Source organism: Protopterus annectens, chromosome 2.part1 (assembly GCF_019279795.1).
Source record: "Protopterus annectens isolate FY-2018-M chromosome 2.part1, PAN1.0, whole genome shotgun sequence".
NCBI lineage: Eukaryota > Metazoa > Chordata > Ceratodontiformes > Protopteridae > Protopterus > Protopterus annectens.
The window spans coordinates 742,394,638-742,412,903 of record NC_056729.1 but is presented as its reverse complement, the minus strand read 5'-3'; the positions used below and the strand labels follow the sequence as shown (position 1 = coordinate 742,412,903).

At 37.8% G+C, this 18,266-nt stretch overlaps 1 protein-coding gene across 6 annotated transcripts in view; it reads right to left on the bottom strand.

Annotated features, from left to right (window-relative positions):
• The window catches only part of ARFIP1 (ADP ribosylation factor interacting protein 1), a 1,064,000-nt gene that overhangs the window by 178,977 nt on the left and 866,757 nt on the right, over positions 1–18,266 (bottom strand). For all 6 annotated transcript variants that reach the window (XM_044062461.1, XM_044062456.1, XM_044062455.1 and 3 more), the window contains one exon: positions 1,812–1,986. In XM_044062461.1, coding sequence (XP_043918396.1) covers positions 1,812–1,986 — 175 coding nt within the window. The remainder of the gene's footprint in view (positions 1–1,811; positions 1,987–18,266) is intronic.

The following is an 18,266-nucleotide window of genomic DNA, read 5'->3' as shown; positions in this document are numbered from 1 at the left end:
ATGAAGGATCAACAATAAAACATGAACAAATGCAAATAAAACTTAGTAAGGAATACTTTAGAAGACTTGAATCAATCATCCAAACAGCACAGACATCTAGGAACAAAATTCAAGCTATAAACCAATTCGCTTTTCCTGTCCTAACTTTCAGTTTTGGAGTGACTGGCCCCAAACCATGTTTGATAGATTAGACAGGAAAAAAGAAGAATGCTTCATGCTCACCAAATGATTTATAAAATTCAGGCCTCCTTGAAATTGATTACATGTATAGGTCTGCAATCGTGGGGACTTGTACACATATCTGCTGACCTCACAAGACCCAAATATAGTGACAGTTTTGTAACATGAGGAGAATAAATCTGAGATGACTTCTCTGCTTAAACTAGCAAAAGCATATAGACGTCAATCAGGAATGGAAATCAAACCAGATGTAGATAAAAATCAGGCAGCAACTGAATGTGGCAAAAAACAAAAGAAAGAATATAAGGTGAAGGGCCAGATGAGAAGGCAAGAAATGTGGAAAAAGCACAAACACAGTTGCAAGTATAGAAAACTTCTAGAAGATCCTCATGTTGATCAGGATCAAATGCAGGAATGGATAAGGACAAGCAAATTCAAACAAAGAAATTAAAGGTTAATATTGGTGGCCCAAAATATAGGGCAACATACATGTTGGTTTACAAAGTCCATTGAACATGTGGGAGAAACAGAAAATATCTGCTGTGGCTTAGTGGTAATTCATACAGTCTATTGTGTCAATGGTCTGGGGTTCGAGTCTGGCAGAGTTTTTTTCTGGTTGGGAGGGTGGCCTAATGGTTAAGGTGTTTGCCTTACAAACACAAGGTGCAGGGTTTGAGTCTCACAAGGGATAATTGGCTAGGCTTAAAATGGCTTGCAAGGGCAGTTAGCTTAGTACTAACCTATGTAACTATGTAACTATGTATAAACAGAATTGGAAACTGTTGCACACCTCGTTGCTGGTTGTGACTTACTAATGGCAGAAAGACTGTATAAAAGGCATAATAATGTGGCAAAACTGTTGCACTGAGGATTGTGCAAACATTATGGTGCTGAAGTGGCTGAAAAACATTGGAAACATGAGCCGTAAAGCATCATAGAAAATGATGAAGTCTACATCACATGGGATCACCCATTACCAACAGTTCAAAAGATAGAGCCTAGAAAACTGGATATGGTGGTCCATGAAAAGAAGACAAAAGTAGCATTGATCACTGAAATTGGCACACTCAGTGTCTACAGAGTCTTGCTTACAGAAAGACACAAAGTCATGAAATACCAGCATTTGCAGGCAGAAATTATAGCAATGTGGAAAGATATCCAGACAGTTCCAATAGTAGTAAGAGTAACAGGTCATATAAAAAAGAATCTACACTCGTATTTAGATATGTTACCAATACATATAACCCTTTATGAATTGCAGGAGGAGTCACTGCGGGTGCTGTGAAGAGCACTTCTGGCTGACATCAAAGTCTAAAACAAAACTAATTTCATGAACGTTAATCGGACTTTGGCTTAGGAATGGACTCCATTCCAGTCATGGTATTAGAAACCCAAAAGACTGAGAAGTTACAGGAGTCAAATACCTCAAGTTTAGTATTTTATCTGAAGGATGACAAGCACCTCAGGGGCATGGCACTTCCCTAAACATACAGTACCATTATTGCAAAATTAATTCAAGTACCTGGTGTGTGAATCCATCAAAGCAAAGTTTGCCACCTACAGAGCCACAGACACTATGATGTACTGTCTGTAAGGACTGCCAACAGGATGAAGACAATTAAAGAAGTTACCTTGTTTTCTTCCAGAAATTTGAGTTTGACAGACACATTGCTTCGCATTTTGTCATACTTCTCCTTGTGCATTTGGAACAGTTGCTGTGACTGTTCAATCTTTGGTAGGGTATTTGCATCTCTTGGACCCAGATTAAGTTCCTCCAGATCTGTACGGTATGCATCATATTCTATTCTACAGAGCAAGAAGGAAAAGAAAAACAGTGAATGTTACACAATGTTCAAAGATGCACCAATCTCCTGGCAATTACTCAGTACCAGGAGACATACCTTATTAGTAAAACATAAATAACAGAAATTCAAATTTAAAGTCTATTTGACAATAGAATGTGGCTGATTTTACATAAAATTACAGAAATAAAGGATATCTACTCACTGTTATCAGTTGACTTCTGAGTAAGCCTCATTCTTATTCTATTCTATTCTCAGAATGACACATAGCTCTCAACAGAATCAGGAACACTTTTAAAATACCAGTACCATTATCCTGAGACTAACAGAATATGTGAATTCAAATTAATATACATTTTTTTGAAGTACAAGAAGTGTATAGCTCTAATTATTGTCATTATTTATTAAGGCATTTCACCACCTTTTCTCCAAAAGTTACCAGTTTTAGAAGGGATTAAGAGGAACACAGCAAAAAAACTGAGTTAAAATCAGGGACAGTTTAGGCACATGGTTTGACGTGTTGCTGAATTTTTCTTTGTTTTCACATTCAAAATTGCTTGGAACTCCTGCCAGCCCATGCTGTGATGTCATATGTTAGGATTACAGGATTCCCTCTCACCTCTGCCCACTCAGATCACTCTCTATTCAATGAGTGACACCAAGCAATAAAACAAGAAACAAATTCCAGGATGGCTGTACAGTGATCACAGGTTGATTAGATCTCTCCTAGTGTAAAAACTGAAATTGAGAACATGAGGCTAGAGCTCTTCTAGTGTAAAAACTGAAATTGAGAAAATGAAACCAGTAAAGGACACCAACTTGGGTAGAATTCAGTTAGTTGTTAGTAATTATATTGGCTGGATGCCAGCAAAGAGGATATTTGGAGAAAGCATGAGAAATTCAACTGGAAAAGGAGGAAAGAAAAACTCTGTCTGGGAAGAATCTTGTAGCTGTTCAGCGAAGGCATTCATGTTTAGCTTTTGTACAGGAAATGGCTTCCAGTAATTCAGAGGAGAAAAAAATCAAATGTACTAAGAGGTGTTGAAACACTGAAGGAACATATAAAGTCAAGTAACAAAAGGCTGGAAAACAGAATAACCTTTAATTAGCTATTCAGATGATCTGATAAAACTGCAAAAATCAAAAGCTGAAATGAAAAAAGGCTGTCTGAGCATGAGGCTTCTCAAGAAGAACAATTAAAAAAAACAGTTAAGTTATTGGACTGGTATTCAAAGCAGGATTTGTTAATTGAGAAGGCACATTGTGTGTATGCTCCAAATCCTGCCATGAGAAAGCAACCATAACCTACATTAGTAAAAAGTAATCAACAAAGGAGAAAGAAATTGTGATAGAAGGTAAAAGCATTAAAAATTGGGGACAGTGGGACTTCTGGCATGGCAGTGTGGTAGGGCTAAGGCCTCTGGAGCTGACTCCATGCAAAAATGTCATAATGTTAATTTTTTAAAAACTGTAAGTAACTTTTTTTCCTAAATTCACCTTTATGATTGCCAGGTGAGCAGAAAGAAGGAAAGATTGGGAAAAAAGCTCAGAAACAATGTGAAGGCTAGAAGACAATGTGATTTCCAGCTAGGAAAGTAACTTGGAGATTGAAGGTGACAAGGAACAAGCACCACACATATTAGAATTCAGGATAGACCAGATTTATAAAGAAGTTCTTAAAAGAAGTAGTACTTTGTCAGATTATATCACCGGCATCAACAACAAAAGAATATGGAGATTAAAGACACCCTGTCAAACCCATGTAGATAACCTCTCTACTTTACAAGCTTAGGAATAAGAATCACTTTCCACAATGACTGAATATGAACTAAAGTATGAAGAAATGCAATTAAAGTTGGTTGGAAGATGGACTGAGAAAGGTGAACATTTGATTTATGGCATGCAGAAAACAGTGATTATAAACTGTTTACGCAAGAAATTTCTGCATGAGTGTACTGGGAATCAGTTAGCAGACATTGTAATAGAGTCCACAGGATAAATGCTTCAAGAGTGGCCAAAAGAAATCAACCCAAAAAGCGAATAGTCAAATTCCAAACATATGCCCTTTAAGAACAAATCCTTACTACATTGTAGAAAAAGGGGGTGATCTATAAGGTATGGGAAACAAGGGTATTTGCAAGCAATAATTATTCCGTTTACAGAACGGGCAGGTGGAATGCATTTTTCCTGCCATACAGAAATGCAAGGAGAAGGGACTTTGGCTCAAATGTCAATAATTCAGTGTTCTCGGAAAGTTTCACCTGTTAGGTACCAAATATTAAATGGAACAAAATCGAGCTCTGGAATATATGAAGAGAGCACATAAGGAGGATGGCAGTCTGATGCAAGTCTGATCTAGACCCAAAGAAGACAGGCATCACCAATAAGGAGAAAATGATGGAAAAAAAAAAAAAACATTCCCAGTCTTTCAGCAAAAGATGCATGATAAAATGAGGGACATGAAAATCTTCAATAAGAAAATGGAAAACAGTAAGAACTGTCAACTGGAACTAGTAATAGAAGACAGACTGAGAAGGGATTCTGTTTACTCCTAAAGACTTTTGAAGTCCTTTGAACTGCCTTTATTTTGTCCTTTTTTAACTAATATTTAGACAGGTGTCAAAGCAAATCTGACATATTGGACTTTTGATAACTTGAACATTAGACCTTAAAATATGACAGCGTCATTACTTAACGCCAGCTAAAGTACAAGTATAGTTTTATGGAGGGGGAGTGGTTTCTTTTTGTGTACACTTACTTGGTGAGGGGATTTGAGACTGATGGAAGGCTGTAGTTTAAACGGGCACCTGGAGTAAGAAAGCTAGGATGTTAAGTGACAAGAATCTCACTCATGACTACACATTTTCTCTTCCTTTATTTACTTTTAACTTTTCAGAAAACATGAAATGTAATGGTGTTCAATCGACTCCCCTTTTTTTGTGCCTTTTCCTGCAGCCCAACTTCTTAGCTGAAGAAACTCCCTCCTACTGTCAGAAGGGTGGGGTTATGTGGAAATGACGGATATTCAGAAGGCATACTCCTGTCTGATCAGACAAAATTAAGGATAGACTGATTGCAATAAAAGAGTGGAGAGGGGACAATATTAATGGGCATGTGAGATTCTACCTCTTGCAGAAATAACCATTTGATACAGAAACATGGATAATGTAATGTGAAAGGCGGGGTGGGGTGGTTTGAGCAGATAACAGTGACATACAGCTGAGCTAATATAATATGGAGGCAGTGGAACCTACACATGGACATCAATGGAGATCAAAAAATTAGAGAAACAAGCCGCTTTCGAAGGAATGAGCTATCACCAGCAGACATTAAAAGAAGTCACTACAATAAAAAAGACAGGGAAAAACAACAGGGTCAGATAGCATATCAATAGAAATATGATAAAGAAAACTGGATGATGTGACAGACTTATGGGGAAGTTGGTTAAGAGTGTTTTAGAAGCAGGAGAAACAACTCTGTCATGGAAAGAAGCAGTTCTGGAGGCAATTCCAAAAGATGGGGAAGATCTGACACATGCAGTGCCATACAGATTCTTTTCAGAACCTAACCAATGGCTATAATGTCTTTATAACTATACTGGCCAAAAGACTGGCAAAGATCTTCAACTGACTAGTAGACCTAGACCAATTTCACAGAGGGTAGGCAAACATTTGGTAACATTACCAGAACTGCAATGATTCAAAAATGAAAGTTATGTACTTACCATAATGCAAGATCGTTGTTGACAATTTTGCTGGGCTTATCAGATCTTTGTCGATCCAAATCCAGCACTTCTTATAAGACTTTAGGTTCCACCCCTTCATATAATGTACCTACACAACCTGTCAATCATTCAGAACTTGCCCTACTCATAGCTAAGAAATTACAGCACCTAAATCAAATCCCCTCTGTAATCAGCTATAAATTAGCAAATTGCTGAAAAGAAAGGCCCTGGACAAGACCAGTGTAGTCCATCGGAGTCCAGAAAAAAGGTGACAGTTTGACAGGGGGACACTGGGAGGGGACACTGAGATGGACAGAAGACAACACAGATCTAGCATTATGGTAAATATATAACATCCATATCTGATGTTGTCTTTTCTATCTGCCTCAGCTAGTTGAACAGAGTCCCCAGTTACATGAACCATGGGAGGCAGTATGGAAGGATTTTCTAGAGAATGTTGAAACCAAAAGCAGCTCTTGATCAAGACAGTAGCTCAAGCTTATAATGAGAAATAAAGGTATGAACTGAAGACCATGTTCCGGCTGCATACATATTGTTAATAGGGACACTGTTAAAGCCATAGAAGCAGCCGCTGATCTAGTGGAATCAGCCTTTTGTTTGGAGGATAAGGACAGTTCTCTTGAATTTTGGAGGATAAGGACAGTTCTCTTGAATTATACATAAAGATTATACATTCAGAAAACCACCTAATGAGTAACCTTAGAAACCCTGGAACCTAACACAGATTTGGAGGAGGAGATAAAAAGTTGGTCAGACTTCCAAGGGTCTTTTGTACAATGTAAATCAAAACATAAATAACAGTGAACATTCAGAGAATACAATTGGTATTCACCATTGTTAGAATAACCAAGAAAGAAAATATGCAACTGTACTCAAGGTAGAAACAGATGCTACCTTGGGAAGGAAATCTGTGTTAGTTCTGACAGAAACCCTGTCCTTATGAAAGGCTACATACGTAGGCTTGCACAGCAGTGCTTACAACTTTAGAGCTCCTCTTGGTACATGTAATGGGCACAAAGTGTTTTCCAAAATACAAACCAAGTCAGCTGTACTAGCGCGTACAAAAGGGGGAACAGTGAGGCCCTGAAACAACACAGTAAAGTCCTGTTCAATTTATTCATCTTATTTTTGCTGATTGATGAGCCTGCTAATATAAAGGAAATGCTATCATGATGTGACATTCTTAATACAAGTCTGTTGTTATTCACCTGGACCAAATCTAGGACATTCAGTGAAGACGTTGGCATGTTTACCATTTGAGAAAATATGCAAATGTTCATTATATCCAAAAGGTACACTTACAAGTAATAACTAGGCTGGTTTATAAACCAGCTGATATATTTGGATAAATGGAATCCCCAATTAGCAATGTTGATTATTCATATAAATAATCTCCCAATGTCTCCAAAAATGTACTATGCTGTGACCTAGGCATTTTAGAGGAATTTGATAGGCAAGAATAATTGTGCAATCTCCTCATGGTGTAGCATTCTTCAGGATTATACTTGGTAATTCTTCATATTTTTTTTTCTCCTAAGAAATTAGTGATGATTTTTGTGAACCAATAACCTCCCTTACTGTCTATTTTAATATACATGTTGTGTCTTTCGGCTTTTCCTGGTTAGGCGTAGCCACAGTGGAACTCCGGTCCGCTAATGATTGGCAGTTGATTTTTACGTGCCGAGTTGCCAGCCCTAACGCATAACCTTCAACGAAGGCACGCCCATTCACGCATGTCTCCACGCAGAAGACGCTCTAGCTGAGAGTCGAACCGGTCAGCGTCTTACTGTGAGGTGACAACGCTACCACAGCACCACCACCGCGGGATATACCTACTAAATTCAGGAAATATCAAGTTACCAGTATTCCGATACACACTAATGGTTATGATGTTGAAGTCTTCTTGCTGTATTTTATTTATTTATTATTTATTTTACATTTGTTAACCGGGCTAGTCTAGTTGGATGTATGTCTATTTTCAGTAGAGGCCCGGGGAGAAAAGCTCCGATAGTATCACACAGAATATACAAACAATATATACACAGTGTAAAAAAGATAAAAGATAAGAATGTAATAATAAAGAGAAGTAGTACACTAAACAGTCAGTCAGTTTTTTTCACTCTGTGTAGAAACATTTCATAATTCAATTAAATTTCCCAATTCTAATGGTCTGCTTGTGATAAAATTACTTTTCTAACAAAAAAAAAAGCTTACATTGTTTTTCTTTAAAATGTTTGTTAGAAAACTTTCTTTTATTAATAAGTTTTAGACAATGGGTAAACTGTAGATCAGCACCCTGACTAGAGAATGCACATTCTCCAGCAGGGTATTAATGTACAAGTAATGCCCACTTAAAAACAAGTCCACCTCTTCACGGCAGCATATCAAGCTGCCGTGCAGCTGACACAGGAAAAAAAAAAAGAAACTAAGGGCCGCCATTTTTTTTTATACTTACTAAGCAGTGTGTTTGTTTCTGTCTACATGTGTGAGTGAATGCATGTATGAAAGCAGAAGAGACTGTGTGTGAGTGTATGTGTGTGTGTGTGTGTGTGTGTGTGTGTGTGTGTGTGAGAGAGAGAGAGAGGAATCTTGTGAGTGAATCTGCGTATGAAAGCAGAAGAGTGTGCGCAAGATCGAGAGACAGAGAGAGCCATCTTGTGTGAGCAAATGTGTGCATGAAAGCAGAGAATGTATTTGTGTGTGATCGAGAGAGGAACAATCTTGTGTGCATAGCTCTTAACTGTCTGAATTTTCACAGAATATTCATAGTTTTGTCTCATATTTTTTGTCTGTTCCTCATAAAATTTGTGGTTTTCTGAAATCTTGTGGCAAATCAGTAAGGAGTGAATTCACAAATAATGATAGGCATTTGAGTTTCAAGTTTTGTACCTTTCAGAAAATGCATTGCCATACAAGATCTTTTAATGTAGCAACTTTCTATAAGAGAAATATTTAAAATTTATCCCTATTTTTGGAGCTTTGTTCCCCTACTGTTTTTGGTTTTGGACAGATTTTTTGTGCTAAGAAGTTGAGAATTATGCTTGTGAGAGAGTATGAAACCAGAGGTGTGTGTCTGCCTGTGATGTCGGGCCTCATAACACATTAATTACACATAACACACATCCTGTTGGGCATTTTTGCTTAAGTAATAAATATATTGAAAATATATCATAATCAATCACTTCCACCCCTATCACTATAAAACCGTTTAAGTAATCTTGCCTGTCTAGCTACATATTAAATATTTTTGCATTAGTGAAAGCGTAAGGGAAGGCAGGACATGGGGCATCTCAAAAAGTTAACAGCACTATATGCTTCTGACAAAAAGACAGCCTCTTTATATATAGTCTACAGGATTGTTTAAAAAATCATTGCTTCCTGCCATTATACATAAATTAGTGTATGTACAATTGTTTGTAATCAGCATATAACAAAATGCTAGTATTTCTGCTAGCTAACACTCTTTAATGAAAATACTGTTACCTCCTTATTCAAAGCTGTTAATGGTTTAAGCTGCTGCCTTACACGACAGTCACCTTGTAAAAGCAGGCCTATAGTTTCTTTTGCTCTACAGCCACTGTATGTAGTTATCTTACATTTGTTTGAAGCTGTATATATCTTTCTGTGTCCCTTTACATCCTGGCAGTCATCTAATTTTATCTCTATTGTGTAAACATTTTTTCTTTTAATACCATTTCTTCTTTTTGATTTGCCCAATACTTCTGCCTCTATTAGCAATATTTTTACTTTATTTTTGTGCTATGATCCCTCCTTATCTGAATTTTTGCTTTGACTCTTTAGTATAATTATCATCAGCATTATGAGTCACTTTGGATGGATCCATGGTCACAGATTTATACCTACTGTCTTGAACTTTATTATCACTCCTAATATGATGCACATTTTCTTTACTCTTTTCCTCACATACTAAAGGTCACGTTTCTTTATTTCCATTTATTATAACATTCTCTGGAACATTATGTTCATGAGTACAGATCTCCACTTCCAATGACTCTTCAGGCAAACTGTCATTGCCGGTTGTCATTTTTACTGTAGTATTCTTTTCTTGCAATCTCCTTCTCCCCAAGTATTCCTCTTCTACACTTTGATATGTGATTTATTTTCTTTTTCTTGCTTTGAACTGCTGAGTTCAATAATAATTTTGTCAGATTTGTTTGTTGCCTAGGTGTGATGTATTTAGCTCCCTTTTTAATTTTTAACTGATGCACGTTGCTAAGGGTTTTACTTGAACATAATGTGCACACCTTACTCAGTAAGCTTCCATTAGTGCATTTAAATCTACTTAGGTTCATATGTGAATACTACACTAACTGCCCTGAAAGTCATTTTAAGGCTCGCCAAGGACCATAACCTAACAACTATCCTTATTTTTGTGAACCTCTGGCTTTTGTACCATTGGGTTATTCACTATGTCGTACTGAAGTTTTGATTCTTTATTCCACACAGTGACACATTCATCAACAGTACATTGTGTATATCTTTGCATGCTGCCAGGAGCATGTATCTATTATATCGTCTTGCCTAGTTTGACTTTTAAAATGTTCCAAAGAGCTTGTAATTAATACAATATTAAAATGCATCATTTAAACTTCTTGGTCTACAGTAGTTCTTAAAAAGGACATGTGTACCCAGAAAACCTTATGTTAAGAGGTCTTCTAATGCATATTTAATGACTCCATGTTAGGAATCGCAATTTTATTGAAAGTAAAATAAACCATATTTAAAACACAAATAATCCAAAAGCAACATTAATTTCAAACTCTTGCAAAGATAAAAAGGAAATATTTGAACCATAAAATATACAGTCGCTTGGGAGCATCTAACATATGCTACAAAGTATGATAATCTTTAGTAATGTTTCAAAAACTGTTATCTACTATAATTTGTACTTTTAATAATTTACTCAAGTCAAAAACAAGAGAAACAATGCATTACAGCTTTAAGAAAAATACAAACACAAGAGTAAATTACTATTCTACCAAATAAAAGAAAATCTTAATGAAATAAAAAATAAACATCAAGGATGGGTATAATCAGAAATGCAACCTCACAAGTATATTTTTGCTTACATGGAGTAACTGATTAGCAGTTCTGCTTGTAGTTAAGTTCCACTTTCATCAATAATTAAATCTGTAAAATACTGCAACGTGCAATAAAAGACACTGTGTAGAGAACAAGGTGTCTTTCACCAAATAATGAACAAAGGTGTCGAAAGCAAAACACAGAATCTCTAAAGTCTACCTCGTACAATTAAGTGGTAAAAAAATCTGTAAAATACTTAACTATTTAAAATATAGTTATATAGTTCACACTGTCTTCAAGAAGAGTTACGCTAGTAAACTAAGTATTAAAATAATGGTATAACTTGTTATTAAGTACGATGCAGTCTCGCCCTCACTCACACATGTCAGAGTGAAGACTAGACTGCATCGGGCTTAATAACAGCATGTGCAAAGCAGGCCTATGTCATAAATGTATTACTAAGCTCTCACAGCTTCAACCTTTGTGCAAGAAGGTTCCTTTTCTTAGCCACTGTCACAAGTTAACAAACGACTTCCAAAATGTACATGTCACTCCCCCTTCAAAAAAAAAAAAAAAAAAAAAAAAAAATTACAGAAGCAGCAGTTTCTCAGTATGAGTAGCTGCTAGGACCTATAAATACTTTTTTTTAAAACAATAACGTTGTCCAACAAATGCCTGACCCTACAAATACCTTTCCTTTTCTTCTTTTGTTTTAAAAAAGAAAATCTGCACAGCAGGGCTACTCACTTATGGTCACACTAGATATGGCCAGAGACCAACAACAGTAGCTACCCGTTCACTTTTGATTTAGCCAAATATGTCTTTCACTAGCAGCATTTTCAAGTGATTTGGTTAAACACGCGCTGACTGCCCAACTTCGTCAAGCTACAGTGTTCAATACCCCCTTTCTCAGATGACTAATATATAAATAATACCAATTACAAGATCTTCAGGAGTGAATACATAAGACTTAAACAATAGAGAGAAAATGGTGCCAATACAGGTTAAATATTCAGAGGTCAGGCAGTGCACACAGAATATGAAAATATCAGTCAGCTATAAAGACAGAATATTTATTAGCCTGTTTACTGGAATAGTCCAACTGGGTCATGCATGACCCAGCACAAAAACAGGGAGGAAAGCACAAACAAAATGAATATATTAATCTTAGTAACAATATTTGACACAAATTAAAAGAAAATATAAAAAATATCTGACACAAAAAGCAAAAATATGACAATTGCAATATGTTCAGAGATGTAACTAAGATCAACATATGCAAGCTAACAAGAAGATATGTTTTCCAGACATAGAAAGTCATACTTTGTATTCAAATACAAGCTTCATGCCTTTCTCAGTTTCATCTCATTTTCATATTTCTAGAGAAACGCTGAACATTACACACATTTTTCTTCCAGAGAAAGTATACACACTTCTTTACTACTGTGTTACCAGTATGAAATTAGACAGGAAAATACATCACCATCTTTAAATCTGTTTTCTGTAGCATGCCCCCTCTGCAGATATTATCTAGATAAATGGAGAACAATGGAGAACAGAAATAAAAAAGCATGCACAGTAGAAAGATTTTCTTTCTGATATCACATATAGCGTGCACATCTGTGTTAAATCCTCCTGAGTAGGGACCTTGGGAAGATTCAAAAGTACAGAAAAATTATATACCTGAAAGGTCAGAGCTAAAAAGGAAAAGGCAAGATGAACCAGAAGTCAGAGTCTTGGAGCACTTGGATGCCAACAGAAGGTCTGACTCCATGAAAAACAAATGTTCCAAGCAATAATGTTTATCTATGTGAACTGAAGTGGCTACAGACATTTTTGAAGAAGCAATGAAGGTAGTCTCTACTGTAATGAACTGGCCTCAGAAATCATTTTCCAAAAAAGCAGCTCACCATCTGATAGCAAAACATAAAATAGTTACCAATCCACTTAGAAAGGGTTTACTTAGCCACTACAAGTTTCACATTCCCACTAAGGGGCACAGGAACAAAACATCAAATACCCATAGTCTTGTAAAATACAAGCAAACCCTTTCCTTGAATTTACACTTTTTTAGATAAAACATGAACTGGCAGCACATGGCAGATGCCAGAAGGGCTCTCTTTTTCCTGCATTTTGTCCCATCACAAAGGACAGGGAAATGGATGGATAAACCTTTGTAATGAGAAATTCATTACTTAAAGAAATGCCTGATCCTTTGGCAAGACCAACTAAGTTTAAAAAAAAAGAAATGTCTGTAGCTCTAAGATCCCGCAGGAAGATGTGATGGCCACAAACAACAGTTTTCCAAGAAAATAACTTTGGAATGCCAAACCAGCAAGCCTGAACAGAAGAAAGGCAAGGCTATCAATTCCGAAATTTCAAGTGATATAAGAACTAAAAGCATTGTTTAATAGCAAGTGAAGGTGATAATGTCTTTTAAACAAATGCTTAACCAAATGGTGCTGGGCAGTGAGTCTGCTCTCCATAAGGTTTCTATGACCTGAGACATGCTGTTTGACAATGGAATAACTCACAGCCAAGCTAAACCCATGTCTAATTAAAGGACAGAATAAACTACAGGTTAATCAAATGAGACAGAACTGGGTACCTCTCTATCATAATGGCGGACCTCTTCCTCTTGGCAGACTATATCTGATGAGTGGAAACCTCTCTGCCACTTTTGCCACTTCTAAACTTCATCTGTGAGAGCAAGGAGAAACTAGGCAATAAGGTAGAACTGGATATCATCTTAACAAAGGGGGACTAACATAGTTCTCAACCTTCCATTAACAAAATGAGGAACACTACTCATAATGTGGAACAAACTGCAACATTTGGAACACCTACTAACAGCTTAGTAATAACTTTAACTAGGAAGCTCACAGGATGGTTAAAATGTGCTACTTTACACTTATAAAATGTTCTTTTGATGAATTAATATGAATTAGCAGTATTTACCATAGATTTCAGTTAAAAAAAAACTTAAGTCTGAATGTGTGACAGATGATTTTGATGTGGAATTTCGAGGAACATGGGCTTTTTAAGACCCAAAATGAGGAAGGTTCCTCTGAATGAGGTGGCTTCTTTTGGGATAGTTTCTTGTACTGTCAGACTATCAGGAACCTGAAATACACTCTTCTTGGCTATCAGAGACAAAAAGCATGTATCCCAGTCTTCCTCTGAATTCTGTAATGAAACACATAATGATTCCCTAACACTGGAAAAATAATTTGCACATTACCAACTTTCCTTTGCCCTATCAGCTCAAATAGGAAAGGGAAAGAATAAATTTGATCAAATTGTGAACAGAATGATCTCTGGGATGCCCTGAGCCCAAAGAACCTGAACTGATAGGATGCTGGAATCATCTGTACCAAGAAAGAGCTGGATCTGCAACTCAGGGACTGCATCAAGCACAGATTATTTCCCAGAACCTGTCCAGATCACACGGTGATCAATGGGCCCACTGCAAGAACTGGATGCACCCTTTACAGAGGGCAACCAAATGGCCTGGGTCTCTGACCATAGGTTCATAATCTTTACTAGGCTAACGACCACAAGGGCCTTTTTAAGCCTAGCCATGCATCCAAAATCTCTGACAAGTTCTGATACCCTTGATAAGTGTAAGTATGGGCCTGGGAGATGAACCATTTACAGGTTGCCTGTTTGCATCAGAGACATAGGTGCCAAGCCAGGGATGAATTTCCAGTTTCCCATCTAACTGTCCAAGTTGAACTTGAATTAGGTTAGGGAGGAACTCTGCTTCACATGGATGGGAGCCTGTTCCATAGACGGGGTAGTCTCTGGGATACATACCCATCTCCGCAGCTCGTCCTATTTATAACACAGGCAAGGTTTAAGTCTTTAGAACGGGGAATTCTGGCACTGTCTGTTTTGTGGATAAGCAGGAGGTCCATCAGAGTGCAGTCTGACAATGCCCTGTATGCCAAGCATAGACTTCCCCTCAAAAGCCCGTAGGAGACATAATACAGGGATAGGGCCTTGATGCAGTCTGCATAGGACATATTACTTATGCCCTGTCTAGGATGTACCATACCAGAGCAGGCCAGGGCCCCCATCTTATCTCCTCATCACAAAAGGAAGAAAAAAACAGTTTACAGCAAGGAAAAATACACACAGTTTTAGCTAGTTTATGTATATCTCCATTTTTTCTATTCATTGTATCCCACTCCTCAGCTATCCCTTTTGAAGAAATTTGTATATACCCCAGCAAATTGTAAATCATTTTCACTAACCATGCCTTAAAATCTCCACTTTTAAATGGGTAATGTATAATTTTTACTTGATTATTCTGGATTTTTATTTTAGTCTTTATTGGCACATGGTTAAAGCAGTTATCGTACGAGTTTCACAACTTTCAAATACCCATGGTCTTGTAAAATACAACTTCTGTCCAATGAAGCCTGGCTTTTATACGTTGAAAAATAATTTGTAAAATCCATGTTCCATATATTCTTATATTTCTAAACTATCACTACTGGAACCACCTCCTGCAATCAGTATTATTACCCCTCTTCCTTGATCTCTGTACTCTGCTGAATAACCATTTTGGAATCCTCTCTGTCAAATTCAGATGTTCAATTCTATTTAAATATGTTTCTTGTAACATTGTCATTTATACATTACACTTCTTAAAAGATCAAGTGCATAGTTTTTTTTTTTTTACTGATTTCTTTGTTTTATAATTATGTCATCAACTCATCTGCTTCTGTCAGAAAATATTAAAACAATATTTTTGTGTGAAAGAGTTTCCCAACAGGAGCTTATCTGCCAGAAATGGCAGACTGAAGCTGCCTGTTGATCCAAGTTTAGATGTGCTCTCTAAACGGGTACTGAAGAGGTTGACATACAGTCTGCTGTTTCCTCCCTAAGGGTTCTTGAACCACAGCAGCCTAGGAGTGGGTATGTGGGAGGGAGCCAGAGACCTTTGAAGACTGACTGGCCATTGTATCCTGAGCAGGATAAAACCCATGTAGCAACAGGCTCCCGCAATAGTGAGAATGATGAATATCCAATGATACAATTGATGGTATTCAAAAATTCGATGCTATATGCAACAAAGGGACCGTGCAACAGAAGAATAGAGTGCAAGCTAAGCTAATAAAGGTGACAAACTGCTAGGGGGTATGGCACTATCTGACCACAGAGAGCAATCAGGGAACAGCTAAGTAAATGAAGCAAAGCAGAACCTGAAAGCTAAGCATTGGTAATGCACTTTCCCTTGTGGAACGTCCAAAAGAAAGGATAGTACATCTCTAACCTAAGCATGGATATTTGTGAGACTCCCATCTATAATTTTGCCTCAGGTGGGAGAAACTTCATGATCCAGAAGAAATAAAACAAAGGAAGACAACTGTCCATGAGTGATACCAGACATAAGGACCCTAAAAGCCAAGGCCTCTTATGAAAAAAAAAATGATGGCCAAATTATGCATTCCTGTTGCAGCAAGACACCAGATAGGACTTGCAGAGATATCTAATGTAAGGATCAAAACCACATTTCTCAAAACTGAAAGGAATAAGACTGCGTGCACAGTAACCACTGATGTAGAAACTAAAGATCAAAATCTAGGAGGACGGGATAGGACATATCAAGGTGCTTACACAATCCCACATATGTATGGAATGGTGCAAAGGCCAAAATAACAAACGGTACAAACCCCCAACAAGCCAGCACCCTCAGTCAGCTTTCAAATGTAAAACTTGAATATCAAACACACATGATATTAAGATTAACGCAACCAACAACTGGATTAATATGAAGCATACCAGTTTCGGCTCTAAGCCTTCATCAATGCATAGTGACTCAAACACTCAACCAAATTTAAATATCACTCCCCAAATCATCATTGGCTATCATAACTGCTCATTTAGTCCTGGTGCAAATAGGGCACCTAATTTAATAATCCACATCTGTTCCTTACGATTTAACAATTAATGCCAACCCAGTTTCGTATTTGTTTTAAAATGAACTCTGTCAATAATAGTGCACATAAATCATGCTGAAGCATGTTTTAAAGTATGCTTATATAGAGCATTTGTGGATTTTTACATTTGAAAGCTGACTGAGGGTGCTGGCATGTTTGGTGGTTTATAGGCCATATCAACCTTGGGACTATGGCAAGTGAAATACATGGCTGTGCCTGAAGGTCAAAGCAATAATAGGATGAATGAGTAGCTTCAGCCCATATTGACACAACATGCATCACAGCTGGATAGAACAGCCAAGTCAGTCTTCAAAAGTCTAGGTTTTCCTAGACTCCAGTCAGTAAAATCCTTTCAGGCTTCCCTGCTGCTCTTCAGGCAACTCATCTGTGCACTCCTGCACTGTAGACAACTCAGCTGAGCAATGAACAGCGTTGGCCCACTTTCCATCCTTGATCTTCTATAGAATTAAGCCCCCTGTTAATCCCAGAGCAATAGCTGACCTAATTTGCCTTTTCACAAGCTAGTATTTAGGAATTACCTGCTACTATGGACAGTCCGTTTCTCAACATTTCTCCAGCCAGTCTGATTGAGATGGGCATTCTCAGGCAATGTAGTAGTTGCCTCATGTACAATGACAACCACTTGCTCCTAAAGCAAACAAATATAGTTCATAGGTTCATAGGTTCATACTAGGCTATCTGCCCTAGGGCATTTATAAGCCTAGCCAGAGTGTGTGTGGCTTTCACCACCCCTTAGGATGAGAATACTATACCCATTAGTTTGCTGTGCCTCTGTCCAGCAGTGATACAGAGATGATTCCCGGGGTAAACCTACGATCTCCCATCCACTCGTCAAGATTTCTCTTGAACAGAGTCAGTGAGGGGCTCTGCCTCACATGGACTGGGATTCTGTTCCATAGTGTAGGGAGTCTCTGGGTGATGAATCTGTCCCTCCAGCACGTCCTATTTATATCCGTGTTGAGGTTTAAGTCTCTTGCTCTCGTGGCTCTGGTGGATTTGGATGTTTTGAGGTGGAGCATGTCCATTAATTCCGGGTTGGACATGGCCTTGTATGTCAGGCACAGATCACCTCTGAGCAGACGGTATGCGACTGAATAGAGCTGGAGTTTCTTCAGTTGGGCATCGTATGACATATGTTTGAGCCCCTTTATCCTTTTGGTGAGGAACTTTTGGGGTCTTTCCAACTGCTGCAGGTGTCGGGTAAGGTACATTCCGAATGGGGCGTTGTACTCTATCATTGGTCTGATAAGTGAAGAGTACAGGGGTACAATGACCTCTCCTGATCTGGATGTGAATCCCTTCATGATCAGGTGGGCAATGTAGAAGGTCTTCCTAACCACTTTGGCAATGTGAGTGTCAAAAGAGAGGTTACTGTCAACATGGGTCCCCAGGTCCCTGATAACTTCTTCCGTGTTTAATGGATTACCACCTATGTGGTAATTAGGGGTTACCTTGTTTTTCCCAAAGGGTATGACTATACATTTTTGGCATTTAGCTTAAGGCCATGGCTCTGGCACCAGTTATCCA